The 26275-nt window shown below is 37.0% G+C and overlaps 1 protein-coding gene across 1 annotated transcript; it reads left to right on the top strand.

Moving 5' to 3' along the window:
* Window positions 1–7449: 7449 nt before the first annotated feature.
* Window positions 7450–8700, top strand: LOC124373491 (clumping factor A-like). The gene has a single exon (XM_046831858.1). The coding sequence runs from the start codon at window positions 7450–7452 to the stop codon at window positions 8698–8700; it is 1251 nt and encodes a 416-aa protein (XP_046687814.1).
* The last annotated feature ends 17575 nt before the right edge of the window (window positions 8701–26275 follow it).

Here is a 26275-nt window from a genome sequence, read left to right as displayed (position 1 = left end):
ACTCACTTCCAGGGTATTGTATAACTCAATTATTTTTCAATATATACACAAAATGTCAAAGTGTTTTAAAAATATATATTATATGATTTTGAACAACTTTTTATGTACATACCCTATGTTTCGCTAGTCCCATGGTTTCAAGATAACAGCCGTCTAAACTTAGGAAACGGAGTAGTTGCAGCTTAGTTATTATGTATCGCGGATCAAAAAAGTGTTTTAGTTTTAGAATACCGTTATTTCTAATCGCATAACATTTCTTTCTGTGGTGGGAAGGGGTTGAGGCAATGCGAATATTAAGTTTAGTTCCATTTAAAATTCCGACTCAGTTCCGCTGAAATCAGACTCTGTCACATACTCCTGGAAACTGGTCTGTTTAAAGAGATCTAAAAAAAGGCCGATGACGTAGACGCTTATATCGCTTCAACACCCAGTCACACCTCAAGGTTCTCCAGCAACCACCCCATGTCATCTAGATGAAGAGGTACTCTTCATTGTCAAAACACTCTCACAATTAAGTACTACGAGTGGTTATTCAGTAGAGTGGTGGAGTAGTTTTCAAAACGACTTACACTCCCATAGACTCCTGATCATAGAGATTCATTTTTCGTCCAGTGTTTTCCGGTTGGTTAATCGAAGCGGTGTAAAAACAGTGGTCAGTGTTCGATAGCTCGCCATAGTAGTACAACACACACACCCGTTCACGTCTCGAGAGTCGGCTTGAATTACCCACTGAAAGTGCGTGATTAAGTATATCTGCGCATGCATTAATGGACACTTAAGTTTACATATTGAAGGGGTTAGAGAGAAAAAAAGGGGCCAAGTCAGTATTCAGAAACTTTTCAGGAGAGCACATTTATGGTTAATTTCTTATACACCGCAATATTACATTTTTTTTTAATTGTTACAGTAATTAGAAATATGCATTAGTTAATTATAAAACCAAAATATATTTAAAAAACCCATTTCCCCCCTCTCTTTCCCCAAGTTAAAAAACATTTTCTTTAGTTACTACCAAAAAAAAGAGGGAAAAAAGGGGGTCTTTTTACATGACATTTAGGCATAGTTTTCTATGGTGAGTTTGGAAAAAAGACAATATTAAAAGCGCAATTTTGTTTAAGTTAATATTTGAATATGAATGTTATACCATCTAATTACAATAATTATTCTTCACAGTAGAATGGAGTATTATTGGTACATTTCGAAAGATTCTTTCCAATGGTTGAAGTTACTTCTTCTTTGTTTTTGAGATCATCACTGTGCTTAAGGTTACAGAAAAATCTTTCAGCAGCAATGTTGGAGCAGTATTTTTACCAGTTCTCCTAGATCCTTATTATTTTTCGTTTGATACAGGCAGTGGTTCTAAAAGAAAAAAAAAAGAAAAGTAATTGCAGGCTGGTTCAATTGTTTTAAAAAGATTAGTTCAGAAACTTTGAAATTAATATAATAAGCCCTAAAACTTATTGTTAGAGAGACTAAAAGTATTTCCTTTATTACAGCGTTTACTAAAATAAAATATTAAAAATTTTTAGTTTCCTCCACCAATAATGTTAAATCGAAGCTTTACCATAAGATGAATCAGGGAGAGAATTAGGTTCGACTGTAAATCTTCTTCTCTCTGGTAAAGTAATGACAGTTTTTTCCCAAAGCTCCACAAAAAAGTATTTCTGTAGTACATAAGCCTTTCTGTTGTTTGTGTAAATTTAATTTCTCTCAATGGTCTTATTTTGATGGTAAGCTTCTTTGCATAGGTCAGGTTAAGATGTGCACTCCTACTTCCGCCAAAATCTGTGATCTATTTCTTCAACGATGAATGGAGATGGTCTTTGTCTGCAATCTCGTATGTGCGGGGCCCCACTCATAAGGCAGTTCAGCTCTAAAATTTGGCTTTATTAGAGCCATGTTTTTATCATTTTCCATATACGAGTGTCCCCTGATGGGGAAAGTTACCTGTACTGACTTAAACCTCTTTTGCACATGCACCAATGTAATGAAGAAAACGAAATACTGTTTGTATTTTTATTTTGTCCTCCGCACGAGTCGGCGAAGATGTGCAGGTTTTCAACACTTTGTGGTAAGTGAGTATTTAAAAAGTGGAATAACATCTGGGTAACATCATCACTGCCCTTTTTACCCTCTGATTCAGGGTATAGGTAAAACACACTTTTACTGTTTACTTAAAGTGTGCACGTTAAAACAGAACACTGATAACTGTCTTTTGTAGTAGACATCATTGGTTGTCACATTGGGTACACATAAATTTTTCCCATAAATCTATACATATTGCTTTCAAAAGAATCGGTCTTTTTGGCAGCTAGTCTTGCTTTACGCTTTAAGTCATAAAACTTTTCCGCTTTCAACTTGTGCAGTTTTAACGCAGTATCTGCTGCCCTTATTTTGATTTAAACTTCTTTCTTTTTCATCTTCAGTCGCAGAATTTTTTAAGTCATTTTCCAATGATTGTTTTTTAAACATACATTTGATCACAGAAACTGCAGGTTTCTGCTCTAGGATAGCCGAAGGAAATATTGTAACATGTATTGAACATCTTTCTGTATGAGTCAATAGAAAGCCCAACATTTGGGTTAGCCACTTTAAAAAGCTTGAACATTTTTGATACATTGAGGTCTTCTGGCAAATATTTTTTTTAGAGTCCTTAATACAATAATGAGCTCCACGGCCATTGAATGATTTCTATATGTTCTTTTATGAGCCGAATTTTTTCTTCAGATAGCTTATGGTTTCTGTTCAAGTGTTTGCCTCGCTGGTCTTTAGGAGACATGCCACTCATTTTTAATGAGTTAATCAAGTACTCAACTTTTTTCTTTGAAACCCCATGAATTGCAGAAAAAGCTTTTCTGCAAACATCAAATTCGGTAGTCACTCCTTCCAATACACCTCTAACTTTATATTTTACATGACACATCTTTTAACTTGGCGTTTTCAATACCTACCCTAGGCCTACGCTTTTGGACTGGTAAGATAGATATCAGGCCACATAAGTAAGAATTCTGCTCATTTGTGTTTTCTAACCAAGTTAAATCTGTTGATTATACTATCTCTCACCTCGAAAGATATTTTATCAAAGCATTTTTTACTTGCATTTGCAATCGGATCCTTGTTCGTGACTCTGTACCCTGAATTTTCTTAGCTACATCTCGCATTCTTCCGATTCCTTTTCTTTTTTTCGACAAACTTTGAACAAAAACTCCACCACTGTCACTTTCTTCTGTATCACAGTCATTCATTTTTAATTAGAAGTACAGTAATAATATTATAAGGCAACACACTAAACTCAATTTACACTTTAAACAGTTAATACGTATAGCCTTAACTAACCTCTCTACCAAACAAAACAAAACACTGACACTCATGTCAAAACGTAGGCCTACAGCATTGTCATAACAGCTACTGTGTGGTTATACAAAAACACCAGTAAACATAATTATTGAAATCAGTAAAATAAATTGTACGAATGTTAAATAATGTTAAGTAATAATTATATTGTATTTTAAGAAGACTCTGTAGCCTTACAACGAGTTTTTGCTTCGTGTTGTTATGGAAGTAAGCGTGCGTTTAGTCAACTGACTTGACTCCTTCTTCCCCAGGACGCTCGACACTTGGCCCCTTCTTCCCGCTAGGGCTGTATTTTCGATCTATTATTTATTAGTGACTAGACCCGTTTTTCTCACAAAACTTTATATTAATGTGAAGTACTCAGCCATGGCTACCACAATCCAACAACAAATACAATTGTGAAAAGTAGTGGACTTGGCCCCTTTTTCCCTCTACCCCTTCATATGCAATTTATTAAATTGTGTTCAATATAGTTAACAATGCATATTTCAAATTACAAGTATCGATCAAACATAACACTGAAAATGTACATATTGTGTTTGAAATTTGCTTTTTAGTAGTAATAAGTAAAATATTTACAGAATCATTAGAGACTGCGCCGCGCAGTTCTCTACTGCACATCCGCAAAAAGTCCCCTTTAGGTTTTTATGAAGTCCGTTTTTTTAGACATTGTGTCTAGCCGCCTATTCTGATAATTTATAGATGATTGAGTACATAATACATCTATTACGGTACTGATAAATAAAAAAATATTTAAATATCGTTAATATTAGTAGGCCTACTATTATTTATGTCGGTAGGTTCAAGTGAGAGATTTTTTAATGGTATGCAAACTGCCAACAATGGTTTATTCAGCTCTAGAACAAGTTTGTAAATTGGTCGGTCACATCGAATTTCTTTAATTCGCCTGTCAAAGGTCCCTCGTGCTTCAAGACTCTCACAGGTTCTACATGCGCTACGTGTATCCGGAGAGCATAGATGCATAGCACAGTGAAAGAATGACCTGTGAATGACATGAATGATTGCCTCTTAGTTGTCCTTTTCGCTTTGTTTGCTAATAATGATGTAATTTTATTGAAATCATTGAATCAACTCTACCCACCATAGCTACACCATGTTTATAAAACTCGGTTGCTGCTCCGCCGTGCTTCGAGATCGTGTCTAAAACATTGTAGTAGTACCTACATTCAATTGTGCACCTGATGAGAACGTTTTTTTTTAGATTGTACTTGATTTTGTAACTCTGGTAGTGTACACACCTGGGCAATGACTTTTTTTTCGACTCCAGATTCCAGGAGTCAAGTCTGTGACAGCGTGAGATTTTAGACGCTGCACTAAGCGGATTGCAACATTGGTCTATATCGTTCTTGATCTGCGTCTGTGTTGACCAGTGACGTAACTAGGGCGTGGTTTTTGGTGGAGTGAATCTGGTTGAAGAGCACGCCACATCAGCGGGTACAGAATAAATCTGACAAAAATATAAAATCAATAAATTAGATAGGTCTAATTGAAAGTAAAACACTTGACTGCCGTATTTCTAACAAGTTGAATTGCTGTTATATACATATGTTTTTAGTTATATTATGTGTATCTATTAGATATTTAGGAGGGTTTATCCCCCTCACCCTTCCACCCTTGTAATTACGCCACTGGTGTTGACCCAAGACTACATCTGCGATCTGCTTCTCCCGAGGCTAAATGTTCTCTGTGACTGACTCACTTGTCACTGACTGAGTCACAAAGGGATTTCCCAAACGATACCCAGATTATTGTTATCCTTCAATTTGATAACACTACTATTCGGCGATACTGTGGTATTTCTGCTGCGAATGTTTTATTCGGACGCTCTGATACAATGCCATGACTAAAGTGTTTCAAACTATTAACCTATATTACTTTATATGGAACATCTGGGGAAATGATGTATTTTTATTGCACCTTCTATGAAAACAAATGGCTCTGAGCTGTGCAGTTAGGCTTTATTATTATGTATTTGTTTCAAAATAAATAAGCTCCACACTCAGACTGTCCTGATACACATACTAGATTTCTGCAAGGTTAGAGTGGGACAGAGAGACAGCTGCTGGAACTTGATTAGCGCCTCCTGGAGTAACTGATACTGCCGAGGGAGAGAAAGAGGATTTTACTCTTCGATCCCGACAATTATTTGTTAAATATCTCACAAAAATACCGGCGGTTCTCTGCAACGTATTTGACAAAAGTCAACACCATTTTACAGTTTTACAAAATGTAATAAAACATTATTTTTTAACAAATTTTTAGGATCTGAATGTCTTTTTATTCAGATGAAATTTATTAATTTATTCAATAACTTAATAATTCATTGTGTTACTATTTCTTCTTGACATATGTTATGCCAAAAATATTAAACGTTTTTATCGAACGTTTCTTCAATTTTTCTTTGTGTGATGTACATATATTCAAATCAAATTTGTAGTTGAAAACGAGCAATCACGCCAAATGTAATCAATTTATCTTGGTGATAATATGTGAAATGAGGGATATTTGTAAAAAATGTGCGTTGTTCAAGAACTTACAAATTATTTTGTAATAGCTGTAAATCGTGGCTTCGCATGCCATTTTCAAAATAAAAGTCCCCTCCCCAGCCTACGTAATGAAACCACTTATTAACGTACAGTATGATATTTTTCGAACTTATCTAGGCACGCATTAGGAACAAATTATTTCAGTGTTCATGGCTAAGACGATCAGAGTTTAAGGTACTGATTTACTCGTAGGGCAATATGGGGTTTTGCGCGTATAGGAATATATTTGGCTCGAATGAATTAAAAGCACGCGTGAGTGCCTTGTTGCTCCGATCAAGAAAATATATACGTAGGTCTTAGACACCATGTCCGTTAAGAAAAAACGTTTATTCCAGCCCTTGCAACCTACTTTCGATCTGTGATATTTCTATTGCCATAGTTAACTTTGCATCGTTATCTCAAGGAATACAAACATAATATACTTAGTATTAGGAAGCCTACTATGATCAAAAAGTATTTACTTCCGACCGTTTAAATTCACTTCGTCTAATTTATTTACGCTGTTAAATTAGAGTTTCATTATTGTCCCGGTAAGATAATATATACTGTAGGTCTACTCCCACCTTAGGGGAGAACACCTTACTAAATTCATACAATATTTCAAAATAAATGTAATTTATATTAGGTTTTGAGTTATAGAAGTCTTGTTGTTTCTATAGTCTTGTTCACGACATGGTGTTTAAAATATGAATAAACCATTTAGCGGAAACAGTGACATCTACCGTAAGGAAACAAACAAAATCTTAATAAAAAAGTAAACTCACTTAAACTCTAAACCAAGCCGAAGACTAATGGATGGGATAGTACTAAATATTTTGATTATGAAATCTTTGATAGTTATTTTGAGACCAGCATCATGGCGATAGGACCGTAATAGTTTTATTTTAATTATTGGTGAATCTGATGTAGCACAAATTAACCGAAACAAATTCAAAATTGTGATAGAGTTAAGTGTGACTGTTTTGAGTCGATGGGGCCCATTTAGCCTAAGATTTATATTCTTGTCACTTTTTTGCCACTTCCTGTACAGAACAGATTTTGAAATTGGTACTGTTTAATTTTGAATATGTATTTATTGAATGGGGCGCGAATCTAGTCCCATACACTAAAGTTATTCTTATTTATTTCCTAAGCAAGCACAAATTTTTTGATGTAGATAATGTGTAGTAAAGTGTGTACACGAAACTGTAATATGGGCTCAGCATATTCCGGATGTGGGTGAGGCCACTTCAAGGTGGTGAGTAAGTCTGACGCTGTTATCTGCAGATATACTATCCGCGCACGCGCAGATATACTTTGATATACATTTCATCACTCGAATTCATCAGCCTTTCGAGCGCAATCTAGAGACGTGAACGGTTGTATAATATAACTACGGCGAGCTATCGAATACTGACACTATTGTACCGCTTTATTTACGAGAATTTATTTTAAGGGAGACGAAAATTTATTTAGTTCTCGGAGATTGAAGGCTAATTCGCGTTAAAATCTTTCGTATCGAAAAATGAATCGCTATAATCATTATTTTATGGAGAATGAGATTGAAAACGACTCCACTCTACTGATAAGCCTGCAAGGACTTTCCCTTGCAGAGGATCTTGACATGCGTTGCGAAATACCGGACGAAACAATAGAAATAATGGAATTGGATTCGGATCGGGAAATTAATCCGTCAGGCTATAACGACGAGTCTATGGAGAGTGAGATTGAAAACGACGAATCCACTCTACTGATAAGCCTGCAAGGACTTTCCCTTGCAGAGGATCTTGACATGCGTTGCGAAACACCGGACGAAACAATAGAAATAATGGAATTGGATTCGGATCGGGAAATTAATCTGTCAGGCTATAACGACGAGTCTATGGAGAGTGAGATTGAAAACGACGAATCCACTCTACTGATAAGCCTGCAAGGACTTTCCCTTGCAGAGGATCTTGACATGCGTTGCGAAACACCGGACGAAACAATAGAAATAATGGAATTGGATTCGGATCGGGAAATTAATCTGTCAGGCTATAACGACGAGTCTATGGAGAGTGAGATTGAAAACGACGAATCCACTCTACTGATAAGCCTGCAAGGACTTTCCCTTGCAGAGGATCTTGACATGCGTTGCGAAACACCGGACGAAACAATAGAAATAATGGAATTGGATTCGGATCGGGAAATTAATCTGTCAGGCTATAACGACGAGTCTATGGAGAGTGAGATTGAAAACGACGAATCCACTCTACTGATAAGCCTGCAAGGACTTTCCCTTGCAGAGGATCTTGACATGCGTTGCGAAACACCGGACGAAACAATAGAAATAATGGAATTGGATTCGGATCGGGAAATTAATCTGTCAGGCTATAACGACGAGTCTATGGAGAGTGAGATTGAAAACGACGAATCCACTCTACTGATAAGCCTGCAAGGACTTTCCCTTGCAGAGGATCTTGACATGCGTTGCGAAACACCGGACGAAACAATAGAAATAATGGAATTGGATTCGGATCGGGAAATTAATCCGTCAGGCTATAACGACGAGTCTATGGAGAGTGAGATTGAAAACGACGAATCCACTCTACTGATAAGCCTGCAAGGACTTTCCCTTGCAGAGGATCTTGACATGCGTTGCGAAACACCGGACGAAACAATAGAAATAATGGAATTGGATTCGGATCGGGAAATTAATCCGTCAGGCTATAACGACGAGTCTATGGAGAGTGAGATTGAAAACGACGAATTCCACTCTACTGATAAGCCTGCAAGGACTTTCCCTTGCAGAGGATCTTGACATGCGTTGGGAAACTCCAGATGAAGTAGTAGAAAAAATGGAATGTGATCCATAACGAGGTTTTGCGGACACTCGGAACGAAATTAAAAACGTGATGAGCTCTAATAACAGAAATTTACTTTACCTAATTGAATTACAAATATGTTGATTAAGATTACGTTTATTCTGTTTGATAAGATCCTCGCACAGCCCAGTGGCCCATGAGGACGGACAGAATAAGGCTTAATAGAGGATCGGCCTCTCCTTTTATTAAAAAAAGTTATATATATATATATATATATAAAGTGATATAAAAAAGAGTTTTATATATATAAAGTTATATACATATATATATATATAAAGTGATATAAAAAATGAGATATATATATATATATATATATATGTAAACAAAGTTGTACAAAAAGATACATACATTAGTTCATCACTATTATATTTACTAAAGTGTTTGACACTTCATGGGTCACTCTCGAGTCTCTAGTGGTCGCCTTCCTTGATGTTACTGACAAGCTGCAGCCATAGTTGACGGTCGGAACGAAAGTAAAATCGTGATGAGCTCTAATAATATAAATTTACTCTACCTAATTGAATTAACAGATATGTTGGTTATGATATACATAAGTTTATTACTATTATTCGATTACAACAAAGTTGACACGAGTTCTAGTTTATCACAATATAAAAATATGCGTTGGTCGAATCTAAAAAAACAATAATTCTCGAGTTTCTAGTGGCTGAATTTGCTAGATATTATTAGCTGCAGCCTTAGCGGACGATCTGAAAGAAAAAAGTGGTGTATTTAAATGATGAGAATTTATTATAATTGAATGAAAGAATGTTGATTATGATATACATAATTTATTACTATTATTCGATTACAAAAAAGACACGACCGAGTTTTTATTACAATATAAAAATATGCGTTGGTCGAATCTAAAAAAATTATTGAGTTCTCGAGTTTATGGCTGAATTTGCTAGATATGATGGCCTTAGCGATCGATCTGAAAGAAAAAAGTGTGTATTTAAATGATGAGAATTTATTATAATTGAATGAAAGAATGTTGATTATGATATACATAATTCATTACTATTATTCGATTACAAAAAAGTTGACACGAGTCCAGTTTATCACAATATAAAAATATGCGTTGGTCGAATCTAAAAAAAACAATTATTCTCGAGTTTCTAGTGGCTGAATTTGCTAGATATTATTAGCTGCAGCCTTAGCGAACGATCTGAAAGAAAAAAGTGGTGTATTTAAATGATGAGAATTTATTATAATTGAATGAAAGAACGTTGATTATGATATGCATAATTTATTACTATTATTCGATTACAAAAAAGTTGACACGAGTCCAGTTTATCACAATATAAAAATATGCGTTGGTCGAATCTAAAAAAACAATTATTCTCGAGTTTCTAGTGGCTGAATTTGCTAGATATTATTAGCTGCAGCCTTAGCGAACGAGCTGAAAGAAAAAAGTGGTGTATTTAAATGATGAGAATTTATTATAATTGAATGAAAGAACGTTGATTATGATATACATAATTTATTACTATTATTCGATTACCAAAAAAGTTGACACGAGTCCAGTTTATCACAATATAAAAATATGCGTTGGTCGAATCTAAAAAAACAATTATTCTCGAGTTTCTAGTGGCTGAATTTGCTAGATTATTATTAGCTGCAGCCTTAGCGAACGATCTGAAAGAAAAAAGTGGTGTATTTAAATTATGAGAATTTATTATAATTGAATGAAAGAATGTTGATTATGATATACATAATTTATTACTATTATTCGATTACAAAAAAGATTGACACGAGTCCAGTTTATTACAATATAAAAATATGCGTTGGTCGAATCTAAAAAAACAATTATTCTCGAGTTTGTGAGTTTCTAGTGGCTGAATTTGCTAGATATTATTAGCTGCAGCCTTAGCGAACGATCTGAAAGAAAAAAGTGGTGTATTTAAATGATGAGAATTTATTATAATTGAATGAAAGAATGTTGATTATGAATATACATAATTTATTACTATTATTCGATTACAAAAAAAGTTGACACGAGTCCAGTTTATCACAATATAAAAATATGCGTTGGTCGAATCTAAAAAAACAATTATTCTCGAGTTTCTAGTGGCTGAATTTGCTAGATATTATTAGCTGCAGCCTTAGCGGACGATCTGAAAGAAAAAAAGTGACGAGATCCAATAATGGAAACGTTTTATAATTGAATGGTTATTACATATCATTCTATTACAAATATGTTGATTTGAGTCCAGCTTATTACAGTATAAAAAATGCGTAGCCCGAATCTAAAAATCAATCACTCTCGAGTCTGTAGTAGCCTGCCTTACTTGACATTTTATGTTGCAGCCAAAACTGTTAGCGTGTACCATGTTGGTGTACCTACATGCCACAATAAGGTTACTCGTCGTATGTTATTTTCTTAATTGTTGTGGTTTTATGCTGTTAAATCGTAAATGAGTCGGTTGGTCCACTGTGCTATTGGATCATGCCTCGTATTGAATCTAATGAGACAATGAGAGTACCTCTTCATCTAGATTTCTACGGATGGCTGCTGAGAAAACTCTGAGGTGTCTCTGATGTCTAAATGATGCAAAGATTTCATTTCGAACGTCTTTGTCATCCACTTCTTTAGAACTTTTCAAACGGACCAGATTCCAGGAGCCTGTGACAGGGGCGGGAGGAATGCCGAAATGGAACTAAACTCAACTTTCCCATTTAATTAACCCTTGTTACCATGGCTATGTTTTGCGGCTAGAAACAACTGTATTCTGTAATACTTTTTCTACAACACATGATAAGAGAGCTGCAACCTTCCAAAGCTTGGCAGCTGTCATCTTGAAATCTAAGATTCAGCGAAACATTTGTGCAAATACTGCTGTTAAATTATCTACTATTTTTAAAACACTTGTCATTGTATGTCGATATTGAATAATAGTTGAGTTGTAAAATTTCCTGAAATATGAATAGTTGCAATCATAACATTTGCTGTTATTTGTAGTTCAAAAAATTTGGTCTTAAAATGTCCAAAAACATCGGCCATTTTTTAACTTCTGTATATTTACAACACAGTTTAAGAGGTTTGAGTTTTTAATCTTAGAAAATTCAGTAAGGCCGCGATTTTGAAACCGGGAGTCATAATTATTTCAAACTTCTTAAATATTCGTCTTTTATACTAATAGGTGTGTAAAGTTTTAAGTTTAGGCATTTATCGACTAAACACAAACATACTGACATGTTGAAAACTAAGCGAGTTATTACTATGCATTATTAAAAATATCTTGTATATTTTTTACTTAAAAAATCACGTGGTGTAGTTTGAACCCGTAATTACTGGACATCCTGTATCATCTATCTGACTTCAAAACACGTTTGAATGTAATTACACATTTCGTTCTGTAGAAACTTTGGTCAAGGAACTGTTTGGGCCATCACTTGGTTTAATCAAATATAAATGTCCAACACTGGTCGCAATATTTTCCATTCCATGAGCACATTAAGGTATTGTTCTTTCAAACCTAAACATTTTTTGAAAAGTTGTAGATCTGATTTTGAGTGTTTATTGAACTGATCACTAATGAGTGTCAGTTTATATGACTATTCGCGGTTATATATTAGAAAGAAAACATTACGTGAATATAGTCCAAACACAAATCGTGTATTGTTGACAACATTTGTACAAAAATAATTCTTTATGTTATTCTTCAGTGCCTGATCATCATCGTACATTACATATATGTGTTAATAGTGCAACAAGTAAGGAATCAATATAACACATAATATCGTGCAAACTTACCGTTATGTATTTCATATTTACTGATATGTACATTAATCTTTCCGATATGTACCTTAAATTTACCGATATAAACCTCTTCTTTAGCGATTTGGTCTTTAAATATACCGATATGCAACTTCGAAATGTCTAGATTCCACTTTGACCGGATGCATCTTAGAAAAGTTTTTCAGAACATTGGCAAGGGACATTTTAGTCTTTTTCAGTGCAATGCAAAATAATCCAAGGTAATTAATTGTCATAAGAAGCGAAAAAAGAAAAATGTAACCGTTATGCAACCGTTGTTGTTATGCGTTCACTCGAAACGTTCCACTCTTGCGTAAATTATAGTTCTCTTATAATAAGGAAATGGTAGAGTTCAAGAATACAAAAATAAAAGATATTACAACTACAGCACGGTAAGGTTCAAACTACAAAAGTAATTTTAAAATAGTTTACGTTATTATTTGATTTTTTTATTTTTCCCGGTATTTACACTGGGCGACCTGGGGGTAACTCAGGGCTCATACACAGTTTTGCCTCGAGCCCTCAGCGACGCGCGACGGGCGGAGTGAAGCTAGAGCGATCGTCCTCGTGCTTGTCTGCGAGCTCGCTACGCCGTTGTTGAGACTACGGCATTTGTGTTAATGTCATGAAGGAATGATGTCTTAGGCCCCGGGCACGATACGAGCGGTGAGCGTCGAGCGTCGAGCGGTGAGCGTCGAGCGTCGAGCGGCACTCGAGCGTCACCAGAGCGGCGAGGGTGGTCACGATACAAGCGGCGCGAGTGTGTTGCAATATGCCTTCGAGTGAGGACCTAGTACATCTTCTGTTGTTATCGGAAAATTCAATATTGAAAAGGCGTGTAGTTCGGGATTGCAAGCGTGGGATAAAACGATGGGGAGTTCATCCAATTAACAGGCGAAGAAGGGTTTATGTAGAGTACCTCCATCTCATCAAACAGTTGAAAGAAGATCCAGAACGTTATTGTCTGTATCAGAACGTGAAGATTCCACAATGATGAACGACACTGAAATTCACATACCAAACTTTCAATTTGAGTATCACTAAGCTTCTTTAAAGCAACAATGTCCTTTTTCTTAAGTTTAGCCGGAGGCTCACGTGGTTTTTGCCCTTCTGCCATCTTGAACTAGACTGAAAACCGTAGAAAGAAGCATGACTCATCTGAGCGTCGAGCGTCGTACAAAAAGTAATCGGGCAGGGTTTGGCGGTGTCTTCGACGCTAAGCGGCGCCGCTCACTGTCGCTCACCGCTCAAGTCTATCGTGACACCCCTCTTCACATTTGCACAACATATGGGGCCCGATTGCAAAGCGTTGGCAGAGCGGCGAGGGTGGTCACGATACAAGCGGCGCGAGTGTGTTGCAATATGCCTTCGAGTGAGGACCTAGTACATCTTCTGTTGTTATCGTAAAATTAAATATTGAAAAGGCGTGTAGTTCGGGGTTGCCAGCGTGGGATAAAACGATGGGGAGTTCATCCAATTAACAGGCGAAGAAGGGTTTATGGAGAGTACCACCATCTCATCAAACAGTTGAAAGAAGATCCAGAACGTTGTTGTCTTTATCACTCCACAATGATGAACGACGCTGAAATTCACATACCAAACTTTCAGTTTGAGTATCACTAAGTTTCTTCAAAGCAACAATGTCCTTTTTCTTAAGTTTAGCCGGAGGCTCACGTAGTTTTTGCCCTTCTGCCATCTTGAACTACACTGAAAACCGTGGGAAGAAGCATGACTCATCTGAGCGTCGAGCGTCGTACAAAAAGTAATCGGGCAGGGTTTGGCGGTGCCTTCGACGCTAAGCGGCGCCGCTCACTGTCGCTCACCGCTCAAGTCTATCGTGACACACCTTCACATTTGCACGGCAACATATGGGGCCCGATTGCAAAGCGGTGGCAGAGCGGTGCCGCTCTGACGCTCGACGCTCGTATCGTGCCCGGGGCCTTATACGTCCGCTGCTCCATCCATGCAAATCTTCATACGAGCCTCAACAAAAGTCTCAACAAATCAGTTATGTTTCCTGAAATCATAAAAACCACAAGATGGAAATATAAATGTGGCAATATTAGAGTTTAAACATATGCAAGAATCCCGCCCAGAGGTGGAAGGTACACTTTTATCAGATCAAAACCAATTGTGACTTCGGGGCTGATGCATCCCGATGGTTCCAGTCACATATTCAATCCCGCCGCGGTGCTCTTGACTATCGCGGTGGGCCGCCAGGCTTGCTTTGAACTAAAGAGTGAAGCAGGTTGGTGTTTGTCTGAATACTGTGTACATGGAATAAGATTTCGGTTCTACCTTGTTGGTTTCAAGAATCGGAAATAATGTTCAATAGGTACAAGCGGGGAAGATGGAATATTATTGAAATGTACTTAGAATCGTACTTATGTAAGTAGCTGGTTGTTTCCTGTTGAATCTATTTTGGGATACCTACACAGAAATGCAAAGTTCTTGGATCTCTTGTACCGGAGGATAAGAATCGTTATGTGTTTCGTCTAATCTTTGCCAATCCATTTTGAGATCCTCTGCAATGCAAAGATTTTGTATCCCTTGTACAAGTGGAGAAGGATTGTCATGCAACTCGTCTATTCTTTCCCAATTCATTTTGAGATCCTCAGCAATGCAAAGATCTTGTATCCCTTGTACTAGTGGAGTAGGATCAGCATGCAACTCGTCTATTCTTTCCCAATTCATTTTGAGATCCTCAGCAATGCAAAGATCTTGATCCCCTGTACAAGTGGAGAAGAATCGTCATGCAACCTAGTCTAATCTTTTCCTATCCATTTCGTTATCCTGAGCAAAGCAAAGATTTGGATCTCTTGTACCAGTGGATAAGAATCGTTATGTATTTCGTCAAATCTTCCCCAATCCATTTCGTTATTCTCAGTAATACGAATATCTTAGATCTGTTGAAGCAGTAGGGAAGAATCGTCATGTAACACGTCTATTCTTTCCCATTCCATTTTGAGATTTTCCACACCAACAATCCTGCGTCTGCTGTAGCAGTAGAGTAACGTCAATATGTAATCTTTCACACTCCATGGATTCCTGTTGATGGCCTAAGGTGTAAAACTCGTCCATTTCGGGCGAAACCACTGGTTCTACCTTGTGTTCTGTGTGCTTCTTAACCATCATATCGTACGAGAGATGTATTCTATGGTCGTGAAAACCTTTAACTTTAATAACAGCAGTTTCTCACACAGTATAACATTCACCTATCCCTGTTTGTATGCAAAAACATTTTGGTACGGGCGGCAAAGATGTCAGTATCGTCTTATCAGTGTTGGGTCAGCGGACAGATAAGACGGATCGACAGTGCTCCGGCCTAATCTATACAGCGTTCTAAGTTCGCGTTGAGCTCATGTGTTTTTCATTAAAAATCTGGGCTTCCGTTTCTATTTTGTGGATTTTTATTTTGGCAGTTTGGTTATTCTAAGTTTTACTTATTTCAAATTTAAAATACCTTTTTACATATTGAAAATGGCCAATTTTGATGTTTGTACAAAGTTTATTACTTCTAAACATCTCAAGATTGTATGCAGTGATTGTTCGAAAGTCTTTCATGGAGCCTCCATGCGGGATGCGGATGAACAAGGCTATCTTGATTGCATCACCGCCGATGAACTAACTTGGAGGTGTCAGCGGTGTAATGAAACGCGGAGAAAGAGTTTGGGGGAGGGAGACTCAGGAAAGAAAACTTTCACTCAAAGATATAATGAAAAAAATCGAAGAAATAACTGAATGCCAAAAAACCAAGCACAAAATTTTAACAAGTCTTATGAATTGTTAAGTGAAAAATTGAAGAAAATACAAAAACTATGAAGCAGCAAAATTTATCTATGGAAACAGGCTTCAAAATCACTCATGAATTCATGCAGGAAAACAAAAGTTTAAATAAAAAGGTTGCTGATCTAGAACAGCGGATTGACGATATGGAACAATACTCCAGGGCAAATGCCATAGAAATACAAGGAATTCCGGTGCATCCAAACGAATACGTCGTCACCGTTGTGAAGGAAGTGGGAAAAGCTCTGGACCTAACTGTTACGGACTCCATGTTTGACGTCTGTCATCGTCTTGGTAACAAAGTCGGCCACAACAGCACCCCGCCTGGCATCATTGTTGGGTTTGTTAGGCGCATTGACAAGGAGAAGTTCATGAGAAGGCGTCTTGTCAATTAAACCTATCTACCAGACACATGAACATAAATGTATTTGTGTAACATTCGACACATTTGTTATATATAAATATGAATTATTTTTATCTTATAATAAAATACAATGAAAGCATTTTAAAATATTATGTACATTTTCAAAAAAATCATAAAATTTTGCTTAATTTGATCATATGATAATGTGCAAAGATTTATGTAGGCCTACACATGTATATTTTGATACAGTTATAAATGTTTTATTACAGTTTTGTTCTGACAAGTTAATAGTTCATATTATTTTAGGTTTGTTTATAACAGATTAATAAATAACTAAAGGAGTATATATATACCACATAAGTACACACACACAGGAATCCTTACAAGAAGAAGAACATGCACCCATACAATTATGATAACTTACAATAAACATACGTAATTCAATAAATTTTAAAATTAAGATAAACTAGCAACCTATTTTAGAGTTAAAATTAACATAAAACACATTATCATACATATAAGATAGAAATACATAAACTATTGTAAAATTGAATCATCAGACAAAATAAAGTAATTTCTTTAGACCAAATACCACAGAATACATTAAATCTTAATATCAAAAACAAGGAGATTGTTACGCAAAGTAAGTTCACAACATCTTGAATTATAAAGTGAATTTAGATCAGCTGGTGACTTTACAATAATGGAATTTATTCTTTTGAATCATGACTTAATATGAGACCGACAAGAACCTTTTTTTGTCAAGAAATTTGTTAAAAAACACAAAGTTAATCGACATTTGAGTTATTAAATACAGTCATACATTTTATTATTTGTGTTCAATTGGTGAATCTCGATTTTTGTAAAAAGAACAGAATAGACATTTACTAGATTATGACCACTCGAATATTAAATGGCAACCATCCTCTCAGATCTTCAAGGATTAACATTGCCAGTATTAAATCCACACTAAACCGACAAGGATGATTGGAAGATGGATGATTAAGTGTCAATGGAACACACTAAGTAAAACTGGACTTGAACTCAAGTAAGTAAGATCTACCCAATTTATGATTCCAAATCTTTCAAAATTCAAAGCTATTTTATGTATAAATTCAAACCTAACATGCACCAAAACCTTTTCTATGTTGGATATAATTTTTTTATGTGCCCATGGCAGTATAATTCACGAAACCCTGTATCATACATGTGACAAATAAACTCAATAATAATTGTAAATCAAACATCTATTTATTTATATCAATAGCTAGTTAAGCAAGGGCAAAGAACGCGTTCATAAATAAATAAAGCAAAAATAAAAATTAATAGTTTGTAAATTACTTAATAGTTTATGACTTTATAGTTTTTGACGTGACAACGTCTTAAATTAGGTTGCGGCTCGGAGTCACTCATGAAAAAGTGTAACGCCCGGTAACGTTACGATGCCCGTCCAGTGGGTCCGCCGCACGGGATCCGCACGTGATAAAGCAGATAACTGTGGGTCCGCCGCACGGGATAAAGCAGATAACTATGTTTATTCGTGAAAATGTAGAGTGCTTAGATTCGTCATTTACAACAACTACAACAATAAAGGTAAATAATTGTACACTGATATTTCATTATCGTAAACTATGATTGATTGATTAATTGTTAGATTGACACAAAAGTTGAGAACCTGAGTTTATAGGTTATGTCATACTATTGACAAATGTTGATAGTGTTAAGTAAATTATTAGTTTAAATCACTCTGCAATCAATCGTAATTTAGTCGATTGAGAAGAAACAGCGCGTATTGCTAGTCAAACATTTAAAATAACAAATTATAACCTCTAACCTGTCATAACAGTGCGACCAAACAAACGAACTAAACCGACCAATCACCACGCGCGGAGTTAGAATTTAACTGTGTTTAGCAAGAATTTCAAATTCCAATTTTAGTAAATGTTTTATTCAACTTTACCATTTACAATAACAAATTTTAATTAATTTCAAATTATGTACAATGTTTTAGTAAACAAAATATATTTCTATAGTTAAAATTTGTGCAATTCTTATTTTCATTCAATTCCTTGTTCCTATTGTGCAATTTAATAATATTAATATCAATAAATATTCTACCGAGAAAAAGACGTTGTCACGTAAAATCTTCGCCCGTAAAACCGACTTTACAGGCAACCATAATTTTTTATGTAACCTTTATAAATATGAGTTTTTAAATTTAATCTTTCTGAAAATGTATGGAAAAAATGTCTTTTTTATTGTTTTCTTTAGTTAATGAATGATACAATTTTAGTTATTCATCAAAATATTAGAAGTATGAGACAGAATTTTGATATTTTTATTTCTGAATTACAACTTTTCAATTATAACTTTCCAGATATTATAATCTTATTAGAAACATGGATAAGTTCAAACGAAGCTGACTTTTATAAAATACCAAATCATTATTGAATAACTAAATGTAATGCTAATTATAAAGCTGGAGGTTTGGCGTTTTATATTAATGATTTAATGAACAATGTAGATCGTATCCAATTTCAGTTACAATCGGCAGATGCGTTATTGATATCTATTGTATTTAGTAAAGAAACATTTTATTTACTTGCTGTATATAGGTTAGTGTTTAATGCGGCTGAAATTTTCATCGATGAGTTGAGGAACCAATTTGACAAGTTAAATTGTAATTTTCAAAATATGGCAAACGTTTTGCTTATAGGAGACGTTAATATAAATATATTGGACAATTTGTATGGGTCTGTAGATAGCTATAAAACTATGATGGCTATAAACGGGCTTGAAAGTTTAATACAGGAGCCAACACGAATTATAGAACAGTTTGAAACTTGCATCTATCATGCTTATATGAGAGTGTGCAGTAAGAGCAACATTACTGCAGACGCGTCTGTGATACAAGCGGATATCACAGACCACTCCCATGGTCTGGGTGAGCGCGCAGGTGAGGGGGCGGCGAGCCTGTGCTGTCCTCGCCCGCTACTGCACTGATTACGCCCGGCTCGATCGTTGGATAGCGCAGATTTATAAAATAAATAAACAAATTTGAGTGATTAAATTTTTCTCTTAATTTGCTGTAGTCGCGTCCCACTTTTTGTACGTACCATGTTTAATAACCATTCTGTGTCGTGGTCCATCGGTCCGTTGAAAACCAGGCTTAAACAAACACGTGTTTTAAATTTTGTTTTTATCTTCTTAATGGTGATTTTCATGCTAGGTTACACCACTGTAATACAAGTGTAGGCTTCAAACAAGTGTAAAATGCATATTTCAAAGGAAGAATGGTAGATTTAATTAGACTTAAAAATACGATATAGTTAAAAAAGACTTTTTTTTTAAAAAAAAGGAACACACACAAAAGAAATACTACACGTCTCAGTGTGTAGTATTACAATGACCACTATAAATTCAATTTGACCACCATACCACGTACAGAACATGTCGACAGTTGTGCCAGCAGTTTGATAATCCAATATTTCCTTTTAGTAACTGGAACCTGTCGCTGTTGCATACTCTGTATTCTCTGTCGTATCACACTCCATTGAGAGATCCTCTGCAATGGACCAATTCTGCAGCTGTATCAGTAGAGAAGTGTCGTCGTCAATTTCTTCCCATTCCATAGACTCCTGATCTCCACCGGAGTTTGTGTCATCTGTTTGCGAATTCTGAACTTGCTTTATAACGATATCCCACTTATAATACCCTTGTACGTTTACAATAAAACTCATGTTTGTCTCAACGTTTAAAGCTGGATATCAACGAAAATGTTAAGGTGTTTCAATGGTAGTCGTCAATGTGTTCCTATGGCGCAGGAACTCTTCCACTCTTCTAAGAAAATAATGCAAACACTTATTTGGACTAAGGAAGCACGTTCATGTAATTTTTAAACTATAGCACCGTATAAAAAAACTGACAATATGGATCAAAGCGATGTTGTGTAAATGAAATCCACAACATAATTGTGGATTACTGCATAATTGACGATGGTATTCCGATTTATATAGGAAATATTCACTGACCACTCAGTCTTTGAGTGTAAGACACCAACAAAGTTACCGTTCGTCTGAAAGCGCACATTCCATAGGAATGCAAACAAATAGAAACATTAATATATATAGTGTCCTACGCCTGTTGAGTGCCTATGCCAGTACCATATTTGCATAGGGGTTTTTCGGGCAGTAAGAAAATTGTAAACAACATTAGCGTAATAAAATACTTTTAAGGGCCGAGTACGGGTGAAGAAGCAGACACTGCTGAGATCAACAGAAACAGTGCGGGCGCTGACAATTTTAGTTAGAAGTTTTATTTTTTAAGGAATTTTTGTAATTCATCCCTCTTGAGAATCCTTTATTTTGCTTTAATTCATTCAAAATTATAGTATGTTTTGCCATGCTGGGGGGTAGCCTACTTACAAAACATTAATAACTAAGTTAAGAACTACTCAAAACTTTTTCTTGCGTATAATTCTTAAAAAAATCTAAACTGTCAAGCTCTTTTCCTTTGTACCAGCAGTTGAGTATTTTACCAAGTAGTAACAAGTTCTGAGATTGTTTTTTATTTGGAGCGGAAATAGAGAATAGAGAACATGCCAAATCATATTTACAGTACAAGAAGTTTTGAAAGTAATTATTTTAAATCACCCAAAGTAAATAAATCGATTTTCCGTCATACCTTTAAATACTTGGGTCATACCTTAAATAATCGTGTAATCAACTTCCGCTTCACATAAAAAATGCAACAAATGAAAATATTTTTCCAGGATAGCAATTATTTGGCTTTATTGTCAACAGGACATAGCCTACCTCACAAGGTTCTTAGTATAGCAGTTTGTTCTCGTATGTTCATACTATACATTTACTATACATACTCTTTACATTTTTACACAATTATGTTTTCTATACTTTAAATGATATATTATACTTTTAAAACAGAATTATTTACCATCATATGTTACAGTAGGCGGATACAAAGACTTTCAAATAATGCTAGACTGAAATGATTTTTTTTGTAATTTAGATGTTTTTTACAACACTGGTCACACAACTTGTTAAAGTGTCCAGTTTAATTTCTTAAACGTATATATGCACGTATTGCCATGTTTTTTATTAAGATAAATACAATTCATTTATTTAGTCGACAAACATGTCACCGCTACGAGCATTGTGATTCTGGTAGGAAGGGAAATTCAGAAGACCGGGTGAAGAAGCAAATATCCACTGTGGTGCGGGACCTACTTCTAGCGCTGTCCATACTGTGTTCTCTCTCTTGGAAGACTGATAGCGTGCAACACTTCTACACACTCTGTGTGCTCTGCTCTCCTGTTACTTACTACTTTATGTACTGTAAAGTAACATGTGAATAGGAAACAGTCTGACTGTAGGCTCTTTCAGACAATCGGCAGTTTTCAGGAATGTCAAAACCAGGAGTGATATTGGTGGTAGTTTTTCGTGGTTTAGCATTACGTAGCAGGAGATCAGCTGTCGAATATTCCAGTGTCTTGAGGCCTTTAATTTTGATGTGTTGGCATTAGACTAATGTAATAATAAGAATATTTATATTTAAAGAGATATATTTTAAAGAATTATATAAGTTCATATTGCTATACGGTTCATTGGTCTTAAAAAATTCACTTATATTTATAATTTTTTAATAGTAAATTTTATAAAGTACTGTATCTCATTAAAACCCTACGGACGACTAATTTATCATTCCTATAATATATTACTTATTAAAAACTTCACACAAAAGTAGCAAACTATAAAACCAATAACAACAAAGATATCTCGTATGTCACAAGCATATATCACTTATCTACAGTGTTTCTTTCGTACACAAAGCAAAATTAATATGGGTTTTTGTTGCTCAAAATCAACCTGAGAATCAAAATCAGCTGTAGCCCAGCGACCAGAAAGGCAAACTTGGTGTGGATGACATGCGAGGCGAAGTGCGCAGAGCAGAGAATGGGGCTATGCAATGATAGGTGGCAGGCGAGTACTGCTGTAGCCCAGCGACCAGAAAGGCAAACTTGGTGTGGATGACATGCGAGGCGAAGTGCGCAGAGCAGAGAATGGGGCTATGCAATGATAGGTGGCAGGCGAGTACTCCTGTAGCCCAGCGACCAGAAAGGCAAACTTGGTGTGGATGACATGCGAGGCGAAGTGCGCAGAGCAGAGAATGGGGCTATGCAATGATAGGTGGCAGGCGAGTACTCCTGTAGCCCAGCGACCAGAAAGTTAAACTTGGTGTGGATGACATGCGAGGCGAAGTGCGCAGAGCAGAGAATGGGGCTATGCAATGATAGGTGGCAGGCGAGTACTGCTGTAGCCCAGCTACCAGAAAGTTAAACTTGGTGTGGATGACATGCGAGGCGAAGTGCGCAGAGCAGAGAATGGGGCTATGCAATGATAGGTGGCAGGCGAGTACTCCTGTAGCCCAGCGACCAGAAAGGCAAACTTGGTGTGGATGACATGCGAGGCGAAGTGCGCAGAGCAGAGAATGGGGCTATGCAATGATAGGTGGCAGGCGAGTACTCCTGTAGCCCAGCGACCAGAAAGGCAAACTTGGTGTGGATGACATGCGAGGCGAAGTGCGCAGAGCAGAGAATGGGGCTATGCAATGATAGGTGGCAGGCGAGTACTCCTGTAGCCCAGCGACCAGAAAGTTAAACTTGGTGTGGATGACATGCGAGGCGAAGTGCGCAGAGCAGAGAATGGGGCTATGCAATGATAGGTGGCAGGCGAGTACTCCTGTAGCCCAGCGACCAGAAAGGCAAACTTGGTGTGGATGACATGCGAGGCGAAGTGCGCAGAGCAGAGAATGGGGCTATGCAATGATAGGTGGCAGGCGAGTACTCCTGTAGCCCAGCGACCAGAAAGGCAAACTTGGTGTGGATGACATGCGAGGCGAAGTGCGCAGAGCAGAGAATGGGGCTATGCAATGATAGGTGGCAGGCGAGTACTCCTGTAGCCCAGCGACCAGAAAGTTAAACTTGGTGTGGATGACATGCGAGGCGAAGTGCGCAGAGCAGAGAATGGGGCTATGCAATGATAGGTGGCAGGCGAGTACTCCTGTAGCCCAGCGACCAGAAAGTTAAACTTGGTGTGGATGACATGCGAGGCGAAGTGCGCAGAGCAGAGAATGGGGCTATGCAATGATAGGTGGCAGGCGAGTACTCCTGTAGCCCAGCTACCAGAAAGTTAAACTTGGTGTGGATGACATGCGAGGCGAAGTGCGCAGAGCAGAGAATGGGGCTATGCAATGATAGGTGGCAGGCGAGTACTCCTGTAGCCCAGCTACCAGAAAGTTAAACTTGGTGTGGATGACATGCGAGGCGAAGTGCGCAGAGCAGAGAGTGGGGCCATACAATGATAGGTGGCTGGCGAGTACTGCTGTAACCCAGCTGACTAGAAAGACAAAGTTGGTGTAGGTGACATGCGAGGCGCGGTGCGCAGAGCAGAGAGTGGGGCCATACAATGATAGGTGGCTGGCGATTACTGCTGTAACCAGTGACTAGAAAGACAAAGTTGGTGTAGGTGACAGGCGAGGCGCGGTGCGCAGAGCAGTGAGTGGGGCCATACAATGATAGGTGGCTGGCGATTACTGCTGTAACCAGTGACTAGAAAGACAAAGTTGGTGTAGGTGACAGGCGAGGCGCGGTGCGCAGAGCAGTGAGTGGGGCCATACAATGATAGGTGGCTGGCGATTACTGCTGTAACCAGTGACTAGAAAGACAAAGTTGGTGTAGGTGACAGGCGAGGCGCGGTGCGCAGAGCAGTGAGTGGGGCCATACAATGATGGGTGGCTGGCGATTACTACTGTAACCAGTGACTAGAAAGACAAAGTTGGTGTAGGTGACAGGCGAGGCGCGGTGCGCAGAGCAGAGAGTGGGGCCACGCAATGATAGGTGGTAGGCGAGTAGGCCCTAGGCTCTACCCGGATTGTTGCTCTCTGTCTCAGTAGTCAACCAGTCCCTTATCGCGGTCGCTCGACAAGCAAACGCTATTAGAGTAGTGAATACCGTGTTCTCTTGTGAACTTGAAGCAGCGGAGCACAGTCTGTGTTATCCATTAGCGTAGAATTTCATTGTTTTGAAATAATGTTTCCTTCCACACAAATATTCGAAAATAGCTGAATAATGGATTGAAGGAGAGTTTTTGAGAAATAAGCACACTGTACGCTTTTAATAAAACATGATCCAACTATTAGTCTATACATCGTACGATGCCAAGTTGAAATCAAGTACTGTACTTTGATTAGATGTACTGGTTTGTAACTTACTGGTTAGCGGCGATACAATTTTGAGTGTGCTATATTAATCATAATAACAATGGACGGTTCAAATTTCAAAAATAGTTTTGTAACCCCACGGATTGTATGTATGGTTTGATTACGTAAATACTCATTTACGGAACCGAAACACGATGTATTTATATTTAACATATTTATGTATAATACAACATTCACAAAAGTGATACTTTAGGGTTGTATTATTTGACTGTGATCTGAAACACTTTTATAAAACACGATGTCATGATGATATTTACGATTTGTCTAATATAACTTTTCTCTGTTAAAATCCTTTAGGCTTTCATTACAAATATATTTAGCCAACGTGTTCCTTTATACACCGGGCCTGTCACAGGTAACAGGTTATAGCTCATGGAGGTAATCGCTGAAAGGTCACTACTTCATCGGCAAGATATTTTAGATTTATGTAAACTTTTATTCCTACAAACCACTATAATGGTTTTTGAAAATATTTCTATGTTCATCGACAGTAGTTGATAGTATTGTAGAAATACACTTGCCACGAACGCAAATATTACAGGGAATAACTCTCGAACTGTGAAAATTCGTCGGTTTCAAGAGCAAGTTGGGTTATAATATTGGCTCTGCGTCATACACAATTATCTCGTATCTTGGTATGTGGTACAAGTGGTTTTAACAGATAGCTGACAATACTTCTCTTTGACGAACTTCATGTAATAAATTATTTACCAATTAGTTGTTCAAAAAAGAGTTCGGAATTGCGGCTATTCTCCTTTCAGTATATTTTACAACTTAAGTATTTTTCAGTATAGACACTTTTGATTAGATAATTTTGAACAATATACATATATTTTGCTACCCCTATTGGTTTCAAGATTAGCAACCGTCCAAATTTCGGGATGGTTGCAGCTTAGTTATTATGTACCGCAGATAAAATGTGTTTTAGAATACCTTTATTTCTAATCACATAACATTTCTATGGTGGGAAGGGTTGAGTTTAATCCCCATTTCAAATTCCGCGCTAGTATATCTGCGCATGCGTGAGTAATCGGCTGATAACGGTGCAGATTAATTCGACCAATAGGCGCCTTAGTTTACCAATATGCCTATATTGGGAGTTGTTTATCACTCGCAGATGAAAGGAGCCGCCACCAGACTTCTCGACGCCCTACAAATATTACAATAATACTTGAGTGGTTCAATTAAATTTCCTGCTTTATCCATACTGCGCTTATCTGTGGACAGACAATCTCAACAAGCGCTTTATCGACGCTGCGCCGCCTGGCTATAGATTGTAGAGTGCGATCACTTCTTAGATGGC

This window comes from Homalodisca vitripennis, unplaced genomic scaffold (assembly GCF_021130785.1).
Source record: "Homalodisca vitripennis isolate AUS2020 unplaced genomic scaffold, UT_GWSS_2.1 ScUCBcl_5683;HRSCAF=12533, whole genome shotgun sequence".
Taxonomy (NCBI): Eukaryota; Metazoa; Arthropoda; class Insecta; order Hemiptera; family Cicadellidae; genus Homalodisca; species Homalodisca vitripennis.
Note: the sequence above shows the minus strand (reverse complement) of the source record. Positions and strands in the feature narration are given on the sequence as shown.